The following is a 21,767-nucleotide window of genomic DNA, read 5'->3' as shown; positions in this document are numbered from 1 at the left end:
AACGGACAAACAGTTGATTCTGTTAATCCAGAGGCTGCAGAAGAAGAGAAGAGCAGATCCAGTAGTGATGGATGATTAGAGTTCACTGTGATATTATTCACTAACGATAATGTAGCTTATTAGCTAAAATGTACTGTTGTGACTTATAAAGCAACAGTTTTTCTGGTTGTGGTCCGTGTTATTCTTTCTTCTTAAAACTTTAACATAATAAAAGCTAGAGGATGGTTTTGTGCGGCGGGTCGGTTTAGCATGATGCGCTCTGATTGTGTCTTAATGTGATTTTTACTACGAGACTTTGTGGAACTCCAGTTGTGTCCAGTAATAGTGTTTCAAGCTCTATCTTGGTAGATCTAAAAACCAACCTGTTTGGGATTGTATTTAAAACCTAATCAATTACAAATGTATTGATGGAACGTGACTTATTGTCGTGTTTTGATTGTTGATTCTATGTTGCATTGCGTCTCTGTGTTTGATTCCATGTAAAGCACTTTGAAATGCCTCGCTACTGAAATGTGCTATGCAAATAAAATTTGATTGATTGATTGATTGATTGATTGGTTGATATAAACAAATTTGGGGGGAAATTTCCCCCCAAATTTCTTGGATGGTGCTTGGAGGCTCAGAGTGACACAACCTAGTGTTGGGATAGATGGAGAAGAGTTAAGCAAGGCTGGGATACTCCACGGGAAACCTTTACTTCACCTGACGACGCAGCATGAACATTTTGTCTACCAGGTCACAGAATGAGTGCAGCAGCGTTCACACTTCATGCATCGCATTGATGCTACATGTTGCTGCAAAATGAAATGTGACTGTGACTCAAATCTCACACCACACAGAGAGGCTTTAATCACTCTGCAGCTCTGTGTGATCACCGTCAGTTCTCGGTTGCAATTAGGCAGAACTCTGAAACCGTAAATTAACTACAGCGTCTTCTAAGCCATCGGTACTGAAAGGACTGACTGCTGGCTACAGCGCCGACCATCTTTATTGCAGATTTGGTCCGTGATAAAGATTGCTTCTCGGCCTTCTGGCTAAGACACCCTGAAGCATCTCCCATCCATGTTAGTCCTGGGGAAGAACAGAGGCTATGTCCACTATCAGGACCAACCCAAACTGTGCTGTAAATGCGGCAATCATGGTCATCTGGCTGAAGCACGCGATAAGGTTTTTTGCGGGAAACGTAGGGAGGTGGGACACATAATGTACGAACGGCCGAAAACGTAATCTGTGTGGCGAACGGGACAACCTGTTCAGAGACTATCCAAAATCTTTTGTAAATAAACTGAAAAGAGGAAAAGAAACAGAAACGGAAAAGGTAAACGAGCAAATTGACGCCGCTGGGCCAGAAAATTCAAATCTCCCGCTAATCCCTCTGATTGGAGGAGAGGACGAGATAGTGGGAAACGAGAAGGGGAAGGAAGCGACCCCCCAGATCGAAACATTTAGTGAGAGGGGGAAGAATGCAGACTGAAGGCGGAGCTGGCCTGGACTCTGAGGAAACACCGTCAGACAGCAGCGATGATCCCCCTTCCCCGATGCCCAGCTGGCAAAGAGGCCAGCATCAGAGTCGCCCTCTGAGGTCACCAACACGGTGGAGGAGAGAGGAAGACTGGAGGAACTCTTCGGTTCATTCGGAGAGGAATCCAGAGTCTTCCTCTCTGACTCACCCAATGAGGTCTCGTTTTGAAACTTTGCTCGGCAATCAACCCCGGAAAACTCTTTAAGGGTATCGGTTTTAGAACAGCGACCGAAACCAAGAGTCCGAAGGGGGAACGGAGCTCCGGCCCGACCTGCACCACCATGCGAGGTTGAGGAAGAGCTCTGTTCACAGGACAGTCTCTGAGTCCGGGTTTTAATCCTTTAAAATGTCTTACCTGATTTTTAGCCACCATACTCATGACTCTCACCTTCTCAACCATTAATGTTAGAAGTGTGAAGTCGCGAGTTAGAGTTCTAGAGTTAGTGTTTTATCCGTTTTAAGTTCTGTACAGTCGGATTTGTTTTTATTACAAGAAAGTGCACTTCCGTTTTTAAAGAACTACACCCGGAGTCCACGACCGTCTATACGGAGTGGCTTCAACGAACATAAAAACGACGGCGTGGCCATTTTAATAAACAATCCTCACGTCCTGGTGAAGGGGAGCACTGTGGTGAGAGAGCACTTTTAGCAAATCTGACTTTTAATGGACAGGATTTAAACCTCTTAAATATTTATGGCTTTAACAATAAACATGACAGGTATAACTTTTTAGAGGAACTGCAGCCCCACATGCCAGGAAGAAAACCACTGATACTTGGAGGGGGGATTTTAACTGTATTTTAACCAGAAAAAGACAGGAAAAGAACCAGACAGGATTTTAAAGTAGACATCGCTTTTATTAAAGTCCACTAGAGATTTTAAACTAGTGGACTGTTTTAGGCCCATGCATCCTGGAGAGGAGGGCTAAGAGAAGTAAAAAAAAAAGAAAGAAATATCACCTGCATAATAATTTGGAACACAGTGTATATAATCTGCACTTTTCTATATTAGTTTACATAATTATATGAATGTGTTTTTATGGAAGCATTAAAGCTAATCATGTAGCCTATCTGAACATCAGCTGGCATTACCAGGGTATGAACGTGAAAGTTTCCTTTTTTTCCCCCAACTGTGTTTACTCACAGCGTCTGCAGTATGCAAAACACAAACAGTTCACACTTTGCTGCAGCCTTTGCTGCTTACCGCTGTAAGTCCTCCAGTGTGCGGTTTAAAAAAAAAAGAAAGAAAGAAAAAAAAAGTAGGTCTTCAAAATGTCATTTTTCCACGCTGGGGTTAGCGATGACAGAATGGACCTTGTGCTTAAAAGGGGTGTTTTACAATGAGCACCTTTTTACAGGTGAGGAACGTTGCATAAGGTTGGTGTGTTTTTAGTCGGCCGTCGGTGTGTGTGTGTTAGGGTGACCAGATTTGGGTTTCTGAAAAGGAGGACACTTCTCTTTTTGTTGGCGGGGAGGGGGTAGAATCGGCGGACAAACATGCGCCAATAGGTACCAATAGGTAACACTATGTAATGTGTTTTGAGGCAGTTCACCAAAATCCCGGACGATTTTGAAATTCCCCCCAGACATTTTTTTAGGTCTGAAAAGTAGGACATGTCCGGGAAAAAGAGGACGTCCGGTCACCCTAGTGTGTGTGATCTGTGGTGACGTCTCACGCAGCTCGCAGCAGAAGCTGGGGCTGGTACCGTGTGAACAGTTACGTCTGGTAAACATGCTAACCCTTGGGCTCGGCCTCAGCCACGAGGGACACTGAGTCACCAAGTCCAGCTCGTCAGCTCAGAGTTCCCATAAACCCAATTTATTTATTTATTCTTTTTCTCATAGACGCTTATCTTCAATCTAGGCCGAGGTTTCATTGCATCCGGATCATGTGCAAACACATATAATGTGTTTTCCAGGGCACACTGCCATTTCACAGCACAATCAAGTAACTATGTTACCCTCAGTTCTTAAAAAAATGTTACATATATCAGATACGACTTAAAAGAAATGTGACTTCATAATTTAACGCCTTGAAATTTAATCTCTGTCTCTTTGATAATCTCCTGCTCTTTTCGACACGTTGATGCGTGAATGACTTTATAACTTGACGTAAAGCTAAAAGAAAAAAAAGAGGCAGATTTTACTTAATGACCCCAGAAGAAGTTATAAGTATTTGCATTTGGAGCTACTGCTTTTGTCTGCAGGTTTCAAATTAGCCCTAGAAATGCGAAAACAGGAAATGGAAACAGGACACCCGCAACAAAGCCTGTTATCTGAGATTTTCATTACAATATAGCTGTAATGCAGAAAAAAACACTTCTGTCTTTTTCACTGGAGAGAAAAATGTAATCTACTATTTACAATTACATAAAAACTGTCATTGTTGCTGTTTATGTTTATATGTTTAGTTGTAGGCCTATAAATGAACTTCTTATCATTATGGTTCTTATGCTGCATTCCAGTTGTACTCAGAACTGGGAAATTCCTACTTCCCAGTGAGAAAGATCAACTTGAACGCCCTCTGAAGTAGGACTTCCCGCTGCTGAATATTTAGCCAATATGCAAATTAGCGTGCCGGTAAGCGGAAGTGGAATGTCAAAAAATAAAAACAGACACAGCAGTCATAGAGAAAGTTAGAGCAGAACACCAAACCAGAAGGGAGCGAAACTTCCGAATCCAGGCTAAGAACACTAATGAGGCTCATTCCACAACAGGTGTGGCCATTTTAAGGGAAGTAATATTGATGTGCGCATGCGCGTTGCCGCAAGGCGCTGCTCGATAAACCGCCACAGCTACGCTACTACAATAACAGGCTAGGCTTTAACATTGCCTTAGGAAATAGTTGGCCTCATGCAGTGTAAACTTAACTTAAAAAAAAAAAAGAATTATGGAGAAATTTCATGTTGGGGATATTTGGAGAGAAAAATATCCAGATGACAAAATCTTTACCCGGAGCAATAAAACGGGATCCAGGCTTAGAGTCAGGCTATCAGGGGTGTTAATGTATTTGTCGCTCCTCTTTACAGATCAGAGAGTTGTTCACATAAGTGTCCAAGTTTGTGCTCCTGATGACACACCTTACAAATGTTCTTATCGGAAACTAAATAATTGATTGCTTCAATGTGAAATAGTTGAAGTTCAAATTAATGAATGTATCATATATTATCGGAATAAGGCTAACAAAGAAAGGTCCTTCTGCAGCAATCAGAACTTTTCACATTTGAAATTTGCCAATTCTTAAGACACATTTTTAAACTGAGGAAAGCTGAAGAGAAAGAAGGAATAAGTAGGATTTTGTGGAGGAAGATAAGTCAGATTTCATAGAACTTCAAAACAAACTGGACACCTTGTATCAACTCGAGGCTGAAGGCGACTTAATGGCTACTGGAGGGAGAACTACATCCTGCTTCCTTTTCTGGACTTGGAAAATATAGAACCAATTTTATTTGCAAACTTAATACTAGTGCTACTATCTCCAACAATCGTAGACACATTTGATGAGACACAGTCAGGGTTTATGAAACAGTCACGTCTTTATCATATCTGACTAGTTTTAGACCTACTTGATTACTCAGGCTACCTGATTAGTTATATTTTCTTTCTGGATTTTTTAAATAAAATCTGGTTTTAGAAAAAGACTGTTACGCTGTTAGTTTGTAAACTAAATATTTAGCTTGTGAATTAAATATTTAATTTGAAACTCTGAGATATTTAAATGTCGGAAAGAAACCTGTTGAAAATCAGACTTTTTTTCCTCTGTGACAGGCTAAATAAACCAAATTTTCCCCGTTAATTATTTATTGCCTAATTTTACAAACAGCGCCCTGTATATATTTAACTGAATATGCGATCTGGAGAAGGCCTGTTGGATTCCACTAAAACTGAGCAGACGTTTTTGAGAAACTTTAATAGGGGAGGGGCAGGGCAGAAGATTGTGTCGTCGGCGTAAAGATGAATACATAAATCTACGATGGAACTTGCTGTACGAAAAGGGCGGGGCCAACTATTGAGCCCTGTGGGCCACCGTTGGTTCTGACTGATCATTTGAGAACCAGCTCTGCTTTGTTTTTGGGTTTTTTTGGCTGCTAGTTTCTGTTATTTTCTCCTTTGATTGTCCGTCATATCTTGCCATTAAAGTTTATTCCTCATGTTGGTTCAGTTATCTTCGTGGTTTGTGTTTTGGATTTGCGTCGTCCGATTGGTATTGTATTTCTGTTTGTTGTTCTGGTTTCTTTTCCCCCTTTTCAGTCTCTTGGGTTCTGTTTGTTTTTTTCACTTCTACTCGGCAACCATTCTACTGCCCATCTCAATTACTAACCACTTCAATATTTGCCTTTGCCCGCTCCCTTCTCCAGCTGCATTCATTCACCTCTTCTGGTTCGTTTGTCATTTCCTGTCTCTCTTTTCAGTTTACCACACCCTGCTGTCTGACTGCTTTTGTTGTCATCGGGTTTCCCTGCACTATTGTCCAAATTGAGTTGTTTGTTTTTGTTTAATTAAATCCTGAAAACTGTAAAAAAAAAAATAATAATTTAAAATACTCTCCCCCCTCTGCATTTTGACCCATCTACTACTTTATAATAATTTCATAAAATAAATGCATTATTTACTTTATTTATAATTTATAAATTACGCTTGTAAAAAGTCTTTTACTTTTTTTTTTTTAACCTAATAAAGTCTCTTTTAAAAAGTGCCATTTTGTTGCTCACTCTCTCTTCGTTGTGTAATCAGACACCGCCTGGATTAGCTGTGCGGCAGTCGGCTGATTTGGTTTCCAAGCAACGCTCGCATAAAGAGAAGAGTCCAGGAGTCCGGACTCGACAATCTACCCGGGTTTTACCGAGTCCCCTTACTGTTACTTTAAAGGTGAAGTGGCTTAAATACAAGATGAACATTTTTGAACTATATATATATTTGCAACGTTGAAATAAGTTGCTCCTTCATCACCGTCCTTCCGTGCATCCGTTCTTCATACCTGCTTCATATCTGCAGGCTTTCTGGAAGTTGGTGCCTGTCTTCAGCTAGTTAGTGATGAAATCATAGGTACATATTTTATTATATCAAACCACTTGGCCTTAAAGATTTTAATTTTTTCACCAAGTCGATGTTGTATTGTGCCTTTAAAGCAGCTTCTATCTTAACAATGATTGCTTCACCGGTTCCTTTCAGCACAATTATCTAAATAGCAAAATGAAGGCATTATGATTAATAATGAATCAGAGCTCACTGCCTGTGGCGTGTGAAATGTACTCTGTTGGTCAACATCCTTAATAATTCAAATGCTCTCCGGTTTAATGCCTATGAAACAAAGGAGAGGAAAAGAAGACAAACTGCCATTTCAGTTTGTGAAATGGCAGTTTGGCAAACTGCCATGTCTTTGTCACGACTGATTAGGAACAAACTAGCGTTCTGCAATGGGGTCCAGTGTAGAATCAACCTGTTCGGAAATGTATGGAGTTTGATTTTATTATTGTCCAATGGGTAGCATGAAAACTAAACAAGTATGCATGCAGACAATAGATATTTTTACATTGAACCAAAAAAATAAAAATAAAAAGTCAGTTTGTTTTTTGAAAATAAAGAGCTCTGGATGGTTGTATTATTTTTTGTTATGGCTCCGGGACCCGAAGGTGGAGACGGCCAGGTTTAAATATTCTGTGCTCCAAATGAACAGATTAAACACACCTGTAAAGAGGAGGAGCATAAGTGCACACACCCCTCCATATTTTCTGGCGACACATAATGTGTTCCCGGGAGATAACAGATGTCTACAGAAGATAGAAAATGCAAAGTTATTGTTTCATGGCCATAAACCATTTTGGAGTGGTCACTTTGCTGCTTTTACTGCTCTGGTTAGTGTTTACTTTTGTTTACTGGCGGTCTTTCTTCAGGTTTTGTACAGACAACTTCTTATTGGCATAAACGTCTCTTAATTTGGTAAAACTTCGTATTTTTTCAGGACTTCCCCTTTTTGTTGTATTTATTAAGAACTGGTTATGAAACATCTTCCCATTTTCATAGACCTTTTACATGACATGGAACCTCCTCTTTGCAAACTCTCTGCACGTAATAACCTGCTCTGGTCAGTCTGCTTGTTGCAGAAGAATCAACCTGGACTTCCAACATTTGCTCACACTGTGTGATAGTTGAAGATTTTTGTCTGAGTGCATTTTCAAACTGTAATATTTCTATATTTTTAAAACATGTCTACGTTCCCTCCTTTTGCGTCACGTCGATCCAGAACTTTTCTCAGTGTGGATAATGACCGTCTCAAAATGATTCATTCCTCTGACGCATTTCGGCTAAACACGACTCATTCAGGAAGTTTGTTTCTGATAGGAAATTAGAAGCTTCTCTTTAAAGGCAATAATGTAACATTAGATGAGCATCAGTTTAAAAATAGAAACTGTTTTTGTGAAAATTGTCTGACTAAGCTTGAGCTTCAGTTGCAAAGAACGGGCAAAAGTTTGCAATGATGCCTTTCCTTCAGTCAGTAGTATTTACCGAAAGAAATGAATCATTTTCTCTTCCCTTTTACAATCATTCGTTTTGATCCATCACGTAAAACCCCAAGCAGACACATTCCAGTCTGTTGCTGCACAGAGAACCAAAACTGCATGAGAGCGCCCTCTGACTGAGGAGAAGTGAAAGACTGAAAGTGAAAAGAAGCCACCAGATTCCAGACCACTAAAAACCACACTGAGGAGACACATCCTAAGTTTCTCTTTGTAGAGGAAGGGCCTTAATATTCCTCTTAACACATATCGCAATGAGTTTTGATTGAAAAAGGTCTAAAAGGGGCAATATTATGTGCACATAGAACCCAGTCAAGTAAGTTAACTTGAGTTATAAAAATGCTATACGTATCAAATATAACTCAAAAGAAATTTGACTTCCTAATTTAGCTTCTTGAAATTTGGCCTCTGTCTCTTTAAGAAACTTTTTTGTCCTTCAGGAAGTCATCCCAACATGGCTCCTCTATTAACCCTTTAACAATGTTTTTTTTTTTTTTTTTTGTTTTTTAAACCAGAGTTGCACTGAGAAGTAGCTCCTTTTATGTGCTCAACAGACATTCAGCTCCACCGGGTGTTTGCTAATTGCTGCTGGCTAGTCTGAAGGATCAGAGTGGGGAGAGTCACTGGGGAGGAGGGCTCTGTTCGCTCTGGAGCTGGGTCCACCCAGATGTTTTCCACAGCGGAATGGTTGCCATGGAGATTAAAGGATTTCTCAAACATGCATGATAGAATCAAAGCAACACTCCAGGTATGTTTTTGATGAGCTGAATAATAGTATAAAATTATGCAAAGCTAAAAAAAAAAAAAAAAATCATATTGCCTCCTTAAGGTCAATTATTAAAATGTGTTTTGTGATACTTTGCCCTTTTAAAAATGATAGGCTCATGCCTCTTTACATATCACGCATGCTGTATTGTTGCAAAAGACTTTTCTGAACAGAAAAGTCAGTGCTTTTCAATTTTCAATTATTTGAAAATGCTAAATAATTGCTTTGCCTGCAGAGGGCGCACAACGTCCAAATCGAATGCTGTGCGATAGGTAGTTCAATGGAATTGTGGGTAATGCAGTCAAAAGGTTGTAAGAGAAGAAAAAGGCTCAGGGGATTTTAAAAATGCTGAATTAGCCCTTTAATTTTGCAGAGTCGCAACTTGTAAATTATGTCCAAATGAGATACCGTCTTCACTCTCAAGGAATATTTTACAGTGCATCTACTGTGCGCACCACATGGGGGCGCCATTTCCCACTGCTTGGCCATCAAAGCAAATGGGAATCTTGTTCTCGGCCCAGATTATCCAACATCAGTTTTATGGTAATTACAAAAACTGCAAATATTTCATACTATAATATGAATACCCTATAAACACGATACAAAAGATCATCTGTTCATCTTCAAAACCATGTATTGAAGCCTTTGATCAAGTGTAGAATAATTATAGTTGACTACAAAAGTTAAAGTAGGTAAAGTTGACTTGTATAATTCCAATCCAAAATATTAGCATGGCAGTTACAATAACACATTTTACTGAATCATATTTAGTCCCATTCATAACTGTATAGTTTGTATTGTTTTAAATCCATTAACCATGTTACATTCATCACTAAAGAATGTAAACTTTCTGCAAACTCACAACAAAATTACTAACTATAGAATATTAATGCAATGTTTAATTAGGGTTTTCTTTCATAAGTTAAGATATTTTTGCCTAAACAAAATACCCACTTTTAGATTCTACAGACACAATGCTGTTCTGATTTACTCCTGGTTGCCTGTAGAGGGAGCTCTACGACCGTCACACATTCACTGACCCAGACACCAACGACAGCACAATATATTTACTTACAGCAATTTCTGTTTATTAAGACATTCATACACTTTAGGAGAGGAGGGGAGAAAAATAAGGAGTCAGTGGGGAGTGGAAATGGCAATATACTCTGTTAAGGGTAAAACCACGGCAGCAAAATATGGCCAACCTTTAAGGAACTCTGATATAGCATGTGGGATAAAAAAAAAATATATGGTACATTTAAATTAAACACATTCACAAAAGAAACAAAAAAAAGCAAGTGAATCTACAGTATAACATGACAAGTGCCTCTATTAATCAGGCCCACAAGACATCGCACATATGTTAGCATAACATAATTTGCAGACTTTATACAGCACTTATACCTTTTAGTCCACAAGTAGGTTACTAAACGGTGGAGAACATCGAATACACGCATCTTATTTAAACATGAAAAGAAATACCTGATAAGGACCCTAATGTTTACACGCCCCATGGCTCTGTAGCTCCAACCAGCCGGCCGACGAGGTCAGAATTTACAACTGTCCAGGAGGGACCACCATATGAGTCACCTCGCTTTTAACGCACACCAAAAATCTGATCCAAGGTTTAGCATTGAGAAGTTGTTTTTTTTTTTTCCCCCTCGAATAATATAAGCACAATGCAAGTGGACGATCGCTATCACTGCGTAAAAAAAGGAACAAAAAAAAGGATAGACCTCAGGTCTCAAATCAGGTCGGCCACATTCATAGGCATCTCCTCCACGGTGGTGTTGTAAAACGTCTCAATGTCTCGAAGAATCCTCTTGTCCTCCTCAGTGACGAAGTTGATGGCAACTCCTTTTCTGCCGAAACGGCCGCCGCGACCGATTCTGTGGGACGGGGAGCCGTTTTAGTCCACAGCAAACGGTTCAACACAGTCCCTCCACCATGTGGAGAGGGGATTTTCTGATTATTTTGGCCTAAAATTACTGATTTTGGGGCCTTTTATTTTTCAGAAAAGGTCTCACATTTTTAAGCATTATTGTTTGTGCTACAAGTGAAGATAAAATTGCTGCAAAAAGGCAAGTTTTTGCCATACATAGTTAATATTTAAAGTGCAAATAACATTTTCATGGACCTTGTTGAAATGGCAATCTGGTCACAAATAAAATCCCGTCACAAGGAGAACTTGAACTGCTCCAACTCACCTATGAATGTAATTCTCACGATTTGTAGGAAGGTCATAGTTGATGACCAGGGAAACCTGCTGGACGTCGATCCCACGAGCCTAGAAAGAACACACTCATATGAAACCAGCACCAAATCCCACAGGTCAACAAAGTTCACGTTTCAGATTGTCGCCCGTGTTTAAGTAGCAGGTTCCCACGTCAGCAGAACCCACTGTGGAGAACGAGCCTTAGTCTCCCCAACCTTCCACCTGCTTGGCCATTTTTAGACTGCTGCAGCGTTTTAAACCATTTGGGTTGCTTCTAAGAATAATAAAAAAATTTTTTTATTTTTTTAAAATCACAAAGTGTATTATCATTTTGATACTAACCAGAAGATCAGTTGTGATCAACACTCTGCTGGACCCAGAACGAAACTCTCTCATAATTACATCCCGCTCCTTTTGGTCCATGTCTCCATGCTGCGGATTAAACAGTCGGTTAGCTGAGGAAAAACCAAGCTAGCATGCTAACATGCTAACGGGACGCCATACCAGAGCAGATACTGTGAAGTCCCTAGCGTGCATCTTCTCAGTCAGCCAGTCGACTTTTCTCCTGGTGTTGAGGAAGATGACCGCCTGGGTGATGGTCAGAGTTTCATACAGATCACACAGAGTGTCCAGCTTCCACTCCTACAGACGGACAGAACGGATGTACATTACCCTGACAGGTCACAGCTTGACGCAGCAGCAACACTGGATTTAAACTAGGCCTGGAACATATGGCAGAAAAACACTAAGCGTTTTACATCAGTTACTTGATAATTATTGATTAGTTTTTTGTCCTAAATATATGAAATAATGACAAATTGGTGCCGTGATCTTTCCTGTTTATATTTAAGCAGTTATGAGGCAAGGTGGGAAAACCAGGTTGTTGCTAGGTAACAAAAAAGAAAGTTAATGGACTGATTCAGAATGAGAAGAATTTTGGAATATGTAGGCAGAAGAAAGGCTTTAGCTGCTCAACCTCTCACAGCCATATAAGCTGGGTTGGTGGCATCAACTAACTCACTCTTTGGTTACCTAGCAACAACTTGTATGCCAACTTGCGCAGCAGCAATTTCAGGTTTCGGCAATAAACAGCGAGGAGTGAAAACTGCGGATAAAACAGGTTACAAGTTGGGCAGTATTTCAGACACTTAAAATCTAATCACTGACTGAGTTCTATTGTGACTGATTTACTGTCCAGTCCTAATTAAAACACACACAGAATGTGTAACACAGGATCTTGAGACTGAGGAGAGCAGACATTGAGAAAGAGGTCGCTCCCAGCCTCGTCTGCGACCCCGTGAACTTTAGTCTCCTTCCCTGGTGTACCCATGCTTACACGGCCACAGGAGCCGAACCCGATTGGGTCGGCTCGCGCGGTTTCAGCAGGGTGCTTTGGAGAGAAGAGGTGGACTGGATGGAACAGAGGGCGGACGTGCAAACCAACCTCTCTCTCCACGTTAATGTAGAACTGCTTGATACCCTCCAGGGTAAGCTCCTCCTTCTTCACCAAGATGCGGATGGGGTCACGCATGAACTTCTTGGTCACCTCCAACACGTCAGCGGGCATGGTGGCGGAGAGCAGGACCACCTGGAGAGGGAGGAAGTGTTAAGAGTGGAGGAGACGCAGACAATTGGCTGTAGCACTTCACCTCGAGGCCGCAGCCAATGAACATTAAGAAAGAGGTTCGGCTGCGTCTCGTTGGCGGTTCGGTGCACGATAATCTCCTTCTGCGCGAGACTCTGCTGGCATTATTGCGTGAAACAGATCGACTGGGTCACACAATTACAGCAGACTTCTGTAGATGCAGAAGGCTTCCTGACTTCACTTTCTGGTCAATTTTAACCAAGTGTAAAGAATAAAACTGAATTTATAGCAATTGCAACACAGATCATTGTAAATACAAAATCTTAAAAAATAATAATAATAAAAAGTAAAAAAAACTGAAAGAAGAAAGATGAGGAGGGTTGAACTCAGAGCTGGGCGATAAACTGATTTTATCAATGTATCAAATTTTTGCTTTAAGTTTTAGATTTTGGAAAATGTGAATTTTCCTCCCATAAAGCAATATGATGGAATATTAGGGTCGAGGTAAGAATTTTTTTTTATTTTTTTAAATTACAAGAATAAAGCTGTAATTGTACAAGAACTCCAACAAGAAAAACAAAAAGTTAAAATGATTTACTTTGGAATCAGTTTTAGAAAAACAATATGTATCCTTTAACATCATCATCAAGTTAGCAGTAGCCGACTTTGAAACAATTCTGCAAACTGAATCTAATTTGATGGGGACAAAAAGTGCAAACTAAGCCTTTTTTTTTTTTGCCCCCTCAGTAAAACACTTTTCTCATAAGGTAAAAATTTTCCATCTTTCTAATATTGTGTCTATATTCTCATAATTAAACAAGTTTTTGTAAACAGGCCCTGACACGCCATCATACAACTCTAAAGGATTTTTTTTTTAAATGAAGGCTAATTTCTGAAAATGTCATTTGTAATTTGTTTTTTAAAGAAAACAAAGAAATAATCTAATTTTACTTTTAAGCCTCATCACCCAACTCTAGTTAAACCTGGATATGAAGTGGATGAAAGGACACGTTGACATGGACAAGTTACAGACAAACAGAACAAAATCTGGAGTTACATACTTGAATGTTTGTGCTGAGCTTCTGGAAGATCTCATAGATCTGATCCTTAAACCCTCGACTCAACATCTCATCAGCTTCATCCAGAACAAACATCTTGATCCATTTTGGAGCTGAAAGATAAAAATAAAAACTGCCAAAATGTCCTGAACTAGAGGGCAAAATCAACAATGCTACAGGCTGCGTTGCTTACACAGATGCCTCCTGTTGAGCATGTCGTACACGCGGCCTGGAGTACCCACCACTATGTGAGGGGCCTCGGCCTGGAGTTTCTGAATTTCGCTGCGGAGGTTAGTGCCTCCAATGCAGGCGTGGCAGGTCGCCCCCATGTAGTCACCCAGAGCCAGAATGACCTTCTGGATCTGCGGAGGAGAGAGATGAGCACGGGTTCAGGACGGCCGAGTGTAGACCGGAGGTCCAGACGAGTTCGCAACATCTGCTCAGTGATCAGTAAGTCAGAAAGGATCTCTCCATCTCAAGAGTCAGTCCCGAAAGATGGTATGCCATCACATCACTCAAGCTCTCCACAGACACAAAGAAACTCAGCCAAATGATCTTTCAGGCCGATGTAGCCATGGACAGAGACTACACCAAGTCACACAAAGATCTTCTTAAAAAAACAAAACTACAACAACAACAAAAAAAAAAAACTTTCAGAAATTTGTGACAAATCCATAAAAGATGGTACCTTCGCATCTGAACAGTGTCCTCAGTATGCTGCCTAGGTCTGAGACACTGTTGAGGTCACATGACCTCAGGAACAGCATACCTGCTGAGCCAGCTCTCTGGTGGGAGCCAACACCAGAGCCTGAGTTTCCTTCTGCTCAATGTCCAGCTGCTGCAAGATAGAGATGGCAAACGTGGCTGTCTTGCCAGTTCCTGACTGGGCTTGGGCAATGACATCGTAGCCTAACGGTGAGGAAACACATTTAATATCCCTTCATAGAGCATCCTCACACAACACAGAAGTCAGCGTTAAATCGGACGATATTGAGTGATCAGTAAGGTAATAAAAAGTATCCCCATTTGTTGGGTAAGTCCCGAAAGATGGTTAAGCATCACTTCACTCAATCACAAGGCGCTGCCCCTGTGTTCAGCACGATGCCTGTACCTTTGATGCACGGGATGATGGCCCTCTGCTGAATGGCAGACGGCTTTTCAAAACCATACGCGTATATTCCCCTGAGAAGAGACTCCTTCAGGTTCATATCATCGAAATTGTCTGTAATCTCATTCCAGTTGCTCTGGATTGGCAAGAAAGAAAGAAAGAAAGAAAAAAACAATTGAAAATGTCTGAAGGCATTATGTGTCCCTACATTAAAAGTGAAATGAAGAAATCGTGTTTTGGATTCACCTCGATGACACCATCAGGCTCCATTCCTTCTGGCCCCCCATGGTCTCTATCTCTTGAGCTGTTTGGGAAGAAAACAAGTCTGATAAATGTCTTGTTTATACGTCGCTCAGGTAAGCAGCCTCATCACATTTTCAGAGTTTCTCCTACATGCGATTGATCATTGCACACCTTCAGAATGAGGTTCGTTTTAGAATATGCTAAAATATAACACAAAACCAACACAGTCGGCTCCTGTGCGCTGCGCTTCAGTCAAGAGTGAAGTAAAACTAGACAGTTCGAAGTAGAGGGAAAGAAACGTACCTAAGCAAGGTTGAGTTGAAGGCATTTTTAGTCAAAGTATGTGAAAACGACGCTAACTTTAACATATTGTCACCTTCTTAAAATAATGGCCTAAGTCATCTTTTGCCAAAAGATGACTTAGGGCATAATAAAGAAAGATTTAGATTTTAGAAGGCTGAACAGTAACGCAATTGATAGTTTGGATATTATGCATAAGGTTTCAGACATGTTCAGAAGGCTCCCTCACCAACACCATTTTTTTTTTTTTAAAAAAAGGAAATTCCTACAGGAAGCCCTCATTTTTATATTTTAACACCTCATTTTACTTCACTTGCTTCCAAAAATGTTGGATATTTTTGTTTGAAGGTGTAGAATGTGTCAGTTTGCGTAAAGTATTGGAAAAGCAGAGGGAAATTAGTAATATTTTTTTCACAAGTACACTTTAAATTCTGCACTTCCAAAGTAAATATATTATATTATTTCATGGAAATTAACCAATCAGGGTTTTTTGCCTATACGGCTTCCAATTCTATCAATTTGGATTTAATATTTGTTCTACAGTACCAGTGACAAGAACGTGTTGCGTTTTGAACCCAACTGAACATTAATCCCATCAGTTAATGTATAAAGTATGCCCCTAATCCTTTTATTCAATATCAGACTGTGAATGAGCAGTCTGATATAGCTCTCTGTTGATGCATGTTAAAAACAAAGGTTGCATGAATGTTTACTGTGGAAACATGTGAAAGAATCAGAAAAATCTCCAGAGCTACCACTTTCTAGCACATATATGCTCTAAAGTACATTTTGTGCTACTACATAGCAAACCATCTAGGTACATGTAAACAAGTTAACAACTGTTATACACGTTTATGTTTAAGAGACCTGTAAGGTTATACTTCTGGAACCAGTGTCGAAATTTTCAGTGGCACAAATTAGCCACTAGCTGAATTGTAAATTATAAGGCATTGAGTGGAAGGGGGAAGCAGCCCTGGGAAATGAGGCTCTGCCACATTAAGTGAGAAAACCATATTACACGTGTAGTGAGTGTGCCCGGAGCGGTCCGGGTCGCGCCCAGAGGTATCTCATTACCACAGCCCGGAGCCTCAGTGGGCGCACGTGTCAAATTCCACGAGCCGGCCGTCTGACTACCTGCCCGACAAGTTTTTGGTTATATAACCTCAGAAGGGTTCGTTTAACCCCGGGAGAAAAAGAGTCACAAGCCACAATTCGGGTGTGTTCCACGTTTTTCAACATGGAGTTCCGCGTTTGTGCCTGTATCTCTGACGGCCAATATGTCGGATAATTGGGCCTGTACGGGCAATGGTGGCTTCTACCTACAACTAGGCCGAGAAGCATCCTGGGCCAGCGGTTCCCCTGGCAAGCACCCGCCACTTTAATAAAGAAATTAATAAAACTTCTATGTAAGGGAAGACGAGTGTTAACAGTAGCTAACGTTAATTAAAAACCATAACGACTAATCCAAATAATGCACCATAACGTTAATTTATAGCACTAGTGTTTCACTGCGGCTAACTGCGGCTAACTGCTGCGCTAGCAACCAAATCACTCCAAAAGCAGTTAGGCCTAACTGACCCGATATAAACTAATACGTTGTCATGCAACTTACTGAACACTTCCGGCCGTTCGGGTACAGTTAAATATTAGTTTATGTCTCAGAAGAATCTCTAAATGTAGCTCTTTACCTGTTGTAATCAGCAGAATCGCTAGACATGATCCGTTCACCACTTCAGCATGCGACTGAAAAGATCGCTGATGGCGACGCCAACTGCCTTTAATGCGGCTGGACTATTTTCGCTGACATTTCTTATGCCCAGTTTTATTGGAAAAATAGTGGCAATTAACTGAATTATTGCATTTACCACAGTTAACTTTGTATGATAGCATAATATCAAAATGAATATTTTATTAAGTGATAATATATTTTAAAATGTAAAGACTATATTTCTCAGCGGAAGGATAATGCAGTAATAGGTAGTGCATCGACTGCTACAGCGTCTCTGACAGGTCAAAACTCGGCGTGACAAGGTTGTGCAATTAATTATAGAGCTAATTTTCTGTTAGGGATGGAAAGTTGGAGAAATGAAATACTTTCAGAACAAAATAAACATTTTGTCATATATTGTATAGATATTTAAATAGACACAATCAACGTGCGGCAATAACGCAACTTTGCAATACCTAAATTATCTAACGGTTTTTGTTCTTATAGTAGTTTAAATCACGTTTTCAAAACCAGACATCGTCAAAAACAAACTGTACAAAGAAACTTGTCTTGTCAATCTCTGCTCCTTTATTCAGGAAGAGCTACACACTGCTTAAATATCATGTAACCACAATCACGCTATCTTATCTTGGACTTAAGACTTTCTAATATTTTGGATTCTTGCTCCGTCGGAACGCATCCAGCATCATCATACAATGATGTCTTAGTGATTAAAATGTTGGAACGCAAACAGAACATACGTAGGCTACAGCTGTTGACTCTTGAAAACAAGAATATGGTGATTACCATCTTGACCATTTAGATTTTCTCTCATCAAAATACCTTACAGACTTGAATACACACCTCTCCACTATTTAGACCAAAATCCAGAAGCATGTTGTAGAGAAACCACAGATGTTTGTGTAGCCATCAACAACTTTGCAAAAATCTGGTGTGTGTTTGGCATCATTGTCTTGCTGGCACTCGGTTTTGAAGATGTGGCACTTTAAAACAGGCCTTTCTTTCTTGGACAGCACCTGTCAGTGTAAATCTTATTTTAGACTAGAGTCACTCTGGTGGTTCCTGGATTGCTTCCAGACATCATGACTGATGTTGTTTCACATGAGGTTCACAGAATGGATCCTATTCTAGATGAGGTTTGACCTACCAAGCTACAATGACAATAAAATGTGTTTAATGAAGTCAATGTGAGGCTTTTACATCAGCATTGTAAAACCAAACTAGTTCTCCTTTCATAAAAAAAAAAAATATACATATGCACATTTCTTAGTTTTCATGTGCCATTTCAGTGAACGTAACTTATCTTAGTAAATCTGAGCATGCAGAAACGATTTAAACAACACCCAAAGCCAATTCATTTTTGTGCGTATAACCCCAGATTTATTCCAGAAGCACATTCTTTAAAAGACAATTTCTTTACTGAAACAGCTCTTGCCTTCTGCTTTTTATTACTTCTGTCTACTCAAACTTTGACAGAAATCACTGATATTTTTGCCCACCATTTTTTCAGAAAAACAAACACGACCTCACACTCAGCTAGAAGGAGATGGTCATGAAAATGAATCTATAGCTGCTCACTCGCGGTACAGTTTCACAAATATACGTCCTGAAAAATACCTAATAAGTGCTTTGACAGTAAGCTCGGTCTTTATAAACTGACTACATAGTTTATAAAGACTACATAGATGAAGATTTGAGCCTTCAGCATCTTAAAGCTGGTTTATGTGCTGTGGGATACCTCTCTGGCCAGTCCCAGTCACAGCTCAATTTTAAAAATGTTTTTACCTCAAAAAGCCCTTAACTTATTTAATTCAAATGTTTAGTTTAACTATATATATATATAAAACAAGTTCCAATAAATCCACTTAATTTAATTAAAGTCAACATTGTAATTAACGCTACACCTCATTTGGACTTTGAATGTTCGCAAAACCATGATGAGGTTTGTATTCATGCAGCTTTTTCAGTTAAATGCAGTGGTACAACTTACAGTGTCATAAATCCTTGCTATCCGTCAAGCATGGTGTAGGTAGCATTAAGCTGTTGGGGTGTTTCACTGCTTTTGATCCTACTGGTGCATCACACGACTTGGGTGGAACAAATGAGAATGTAAGGTCTGCCCCCAACGTCTACAAGTTCATCCAAAGTAAACAATAAACATGTAGACGGTGAAAATGTGGAAAAAGTGTGTTCCAGTAGGAAAATCGTCCCAAACACGTAGAAACTTGCTTTGGAATAGATAAAGCGGGCCGACAGTAAATTTCTACAAAGTTCAAAACTCAACCCAAAACCCGCTGACTGTTGTTTGGTGACGTCAACCCCTTTAAATGAACTTTATGACGAGTGATCAAATATTCATACGTGTAAATTAATTACAAATATAAATACTCTATGTCTGTTTGCTTCTGGAATGTGTGCCTTTTGAGAGATGCTTGCAGGAAGACATCTAAGCGTGTCAAATTTGGAGCTGATACCAGATGGTCTGCAGGAAGAGTGATAACTGACGTGGCAGAATAAACAATGGATGATTAAGGGTCGAAGCATATGAACCAGAGACAGAGGAATGAGACCATGAGACCACGGATACACAAGAAACTCCATTGTTCTGTGAGTTCATCAGTTCCTACATTATTTCTACAGAAGGAAACAAACAGGTACTGAACTCTGAACTTTGCACTCTACTTTACGGCAGGTTGCAGGTGTAACACATCTGTGACTCAAGAGAACAGAAGAAGCAGCTACGCTATGTGATTAACTCAAGATAACCAAATAGGCTATGTAACTAGGACCGCCCTAAGGAAATAAAAGAAAGGGTCTGACAGGAGCTGTTTTAGAGCTGGTAGGAGATTGCAACTGAAGCACGCTCCTGTCTGTTCTCCTTGCAAGTAAATCTAAAACTCACTTGTCTCTCTCTTCTTTTTCAGTTTCAGAATGCTTAGGTAGATGAACCTAACAAATATCCAGACCTAGACTTAGACAATCTAAATATTCACCTTAAAGCTGCAGTATGTGACTTTTATGACAAAAACATTTGTTGAAACCGTCACAACACGGGAGGTGACAGATAATTTGTGGAAAAACACTGATCTCTGCCTTCTCCCAGTGCTAATCAGAAACAAGATCTTACCAAGTGATTTCGGTCTAGTTTCTAGTGCACATACATTAATACACTTGAAATAAGACAAAACTAACTTCAAAGTAAGTTTTCAGCAAGATGTAGTAGCTTGTTTTTACACGAATAGCTGACAAAGTACTTCTTCTGTTGGCAGATTATTTAATTTATAACAAGACATTTTTTCCCCATGTCTTAAGTGAAATCATCTTCCGTTTATATCAGTATTAATGAATTATTGACTCTGAGCAATCACCTGATGCTTAAACGTTACTTATGTCTTAGTTTTGTCTCAGTTCAAGTGCACTGCGATATTTGCACAAGAAACTAAACCAAAATTACTTGGTAATATTTTGTGTGTTTTTTGCAGTGTGCCACAAAACAAAGTGAGTGTGAGGTCAAATAAAAATCGCAGTGGATTAATAAAATGGCGGGACGCCTGCTTATTGTGTTGCATTTTTTTTTTGTTCTGTATTTACTTCTTTCTTTCTTTATTTTTTTTTGTAAGAAAATGTGAATATTTTCAGCGCACAATGGTGTAGTAGTTGGAGAAAAGTTCCTCTCCTGCTCTGATGTCTCTGAGCGACACCAGGACCACGCAGCGCAGAGGTCTCTGGGTACAGTGCTGGCTGTAGTTGACGTTTGGCAGATACTGGCGGAGCTCCAGGGGAAAGCTGTCCGGGACGTCGTACTCCTGGTAGCAGACGTTGGCGGGCCTTTCGTTGGAGCAGTTGTTGACGTACTGACCCACGGCCAGTGGGTTGAGCGGACTGTCCGTCAGCCAGCTGGCGTCACTCGTCAGGTATGGACCCATTCTGTCCCTGCCACTGCACGACCTGAACACCATCCTGGAGATGCCTCTGTCATTCCCATCCACTAGGACTCCGTCGATACAGCGGAACACGAAGGGGTTTCTGATGGACTGAAGGAGGATGGGCTCGTAGGGCTGATAAATTGTACCAGGATACATGGCAACTGTTGCTCCTTTGGGTACGGCTCCTCTGGTGACAAACACCCCGGTTCCTGCAAAGGCTAAAGAACTGGGCCTCCTCTCGATGCAGAATCCCAGAGTTTGAAACAGAACGTCTCCTTCGTTCTGCTCCTGGTGAAGTGGAAACCGGGGCGGGAAGTTCGTGTGGGCTCCCAGGAGCAGCCCCCCGCTGTTCCTGAGGAGGGCTCTGAAGAGCCCCAGGAGGCTCTGTGAGACCTGCTCATCTGGGATCACTTTGTCTTCTGAGGGCTCCGTCACCCGCCGCAGGGTCTTCTCATTCTTAGACAGGTTAAACACAACCCAGGGCACGAAACGGTGTCTGTAAGATCTCCATTTCTCTCGAATCCGCCGGAGAGCCGTTGTAAACATCCAGGAACCAAACGGGACAAGGAAGCAGTTTGCTTGCTGCGTTCACGTTCCCTCGAAAGGGAACTGAGAAGTACGTCACACCCGATATAGAGCATTCAAGCTACAGGTGGAATATTTAAAAATAATAACAAATAAAGGCAGGTCGGAAACCATAGGTTGCGATGTAGGTGGTAATTTGTAATACTAACTACTGGTAGAAATAAAAGTGAACTGTTAGAAGGGCTGCTACATTTTATGTACTTTGCTGCCATG

At 40.5% G+C, this 21,767-nt stretch overlaps 2 protein-coding genes and 3 non-coding genes across 5 annotated transcripts; all 5 read right to left on the bottom strand.

Moving 5' to 3' along the window:
• Positions 1–9,871: 9,871 nt before the first annotated feature.
• Positions 9,872–17,127, bottom strand: eif4a2 (eukaryotic translation initiation factor 4A). The gene is made up of 11 exons (XM_044133126.1): positions 17,003–17,127; positions 15,018–15,075; positions 14,775–14,907; positions 14,433–14,572; positions 13,857–14,025; positions 13,667–13,776; positions 12,465–12,608; positions 11,525–11,662; positions 11,363–11,452; positions 11,013–11,092; positions 9,872–10,694 (listed from the first exon to the last, which is right to left on the bottom strand). The coding sequence occupies exons 1-11, from the start codon at positions 17,029–17,031 to the stop codon at positions 10,550–10,552; spliced, it is 1,236 nt and encodes a 411-aa protein (XP_043989061.1). The 5' UTR covers positions 17,032–17,127; the 3' UTR covers positions 9,872–10,549.
• LOC122841865 lies at positions 12,241–12,425 on the bottom strand. Its single transcript, XR_006372462.1, has one exon. It is a non-coding gene; the product is annotated as a small nucleolar RNA SNORA81 (small nucleolar RNA).
• LOC122841866 lies at positions 14,105–14,180 on the bottom strand. Its single transcript, XR_006372463.1, has one exon. It is a non-coding gene; the product is annotated as a small nucleolar RNA SNORD2 (small nucleolar RNA).
• Positions 14,656–14,732, bottom strand: LOC122841867. The gene has a single exon (XR_006372464.1). It is a non-coding gene; the product is annotated as a small nucleolar RNA SNORD2 (small nucleolar RNA).
• Positions 17,128–17,597: 470 nt separating the features above from the next.
• setd9 (SET domain containing 9) lies at positions 17,598–21,578 on the bottom strand. The gene has a single exon (XM_044133124.1). The coding sequence runs from the start codon at positions 21,513–21,515 to the stop codon at positions 20,679–20,681; it is 837 nt and encodes a 278-aa protein (XP_043989059.1). The 5' UTR covers positions 21,516–21,578; the 3' UTR covers positions 17,598–20,678.
• Positions 21,579–21,767: the final 189 nt, after the last annotated feature.

The sequence above is a fragment of the Gambusia affinis genome, linkage group LG12 (genome assembly GCF_019740435.1).
Source record: "Gambusia affinis linkage group LG12, SWU_Gaff_1.0, whole genome shotgun sequence".
Taxonomy (NCBI): domain Eukaryota; kingdom Metazoa; phylum Chordata; class Actinopteri; order Cyprinodontiformes; family Poeciliidae; genus Gambusia; species Gambusia affinis.
This window is presented reverse-complemented; position numbering and strand designations above follow the sequence as displayed.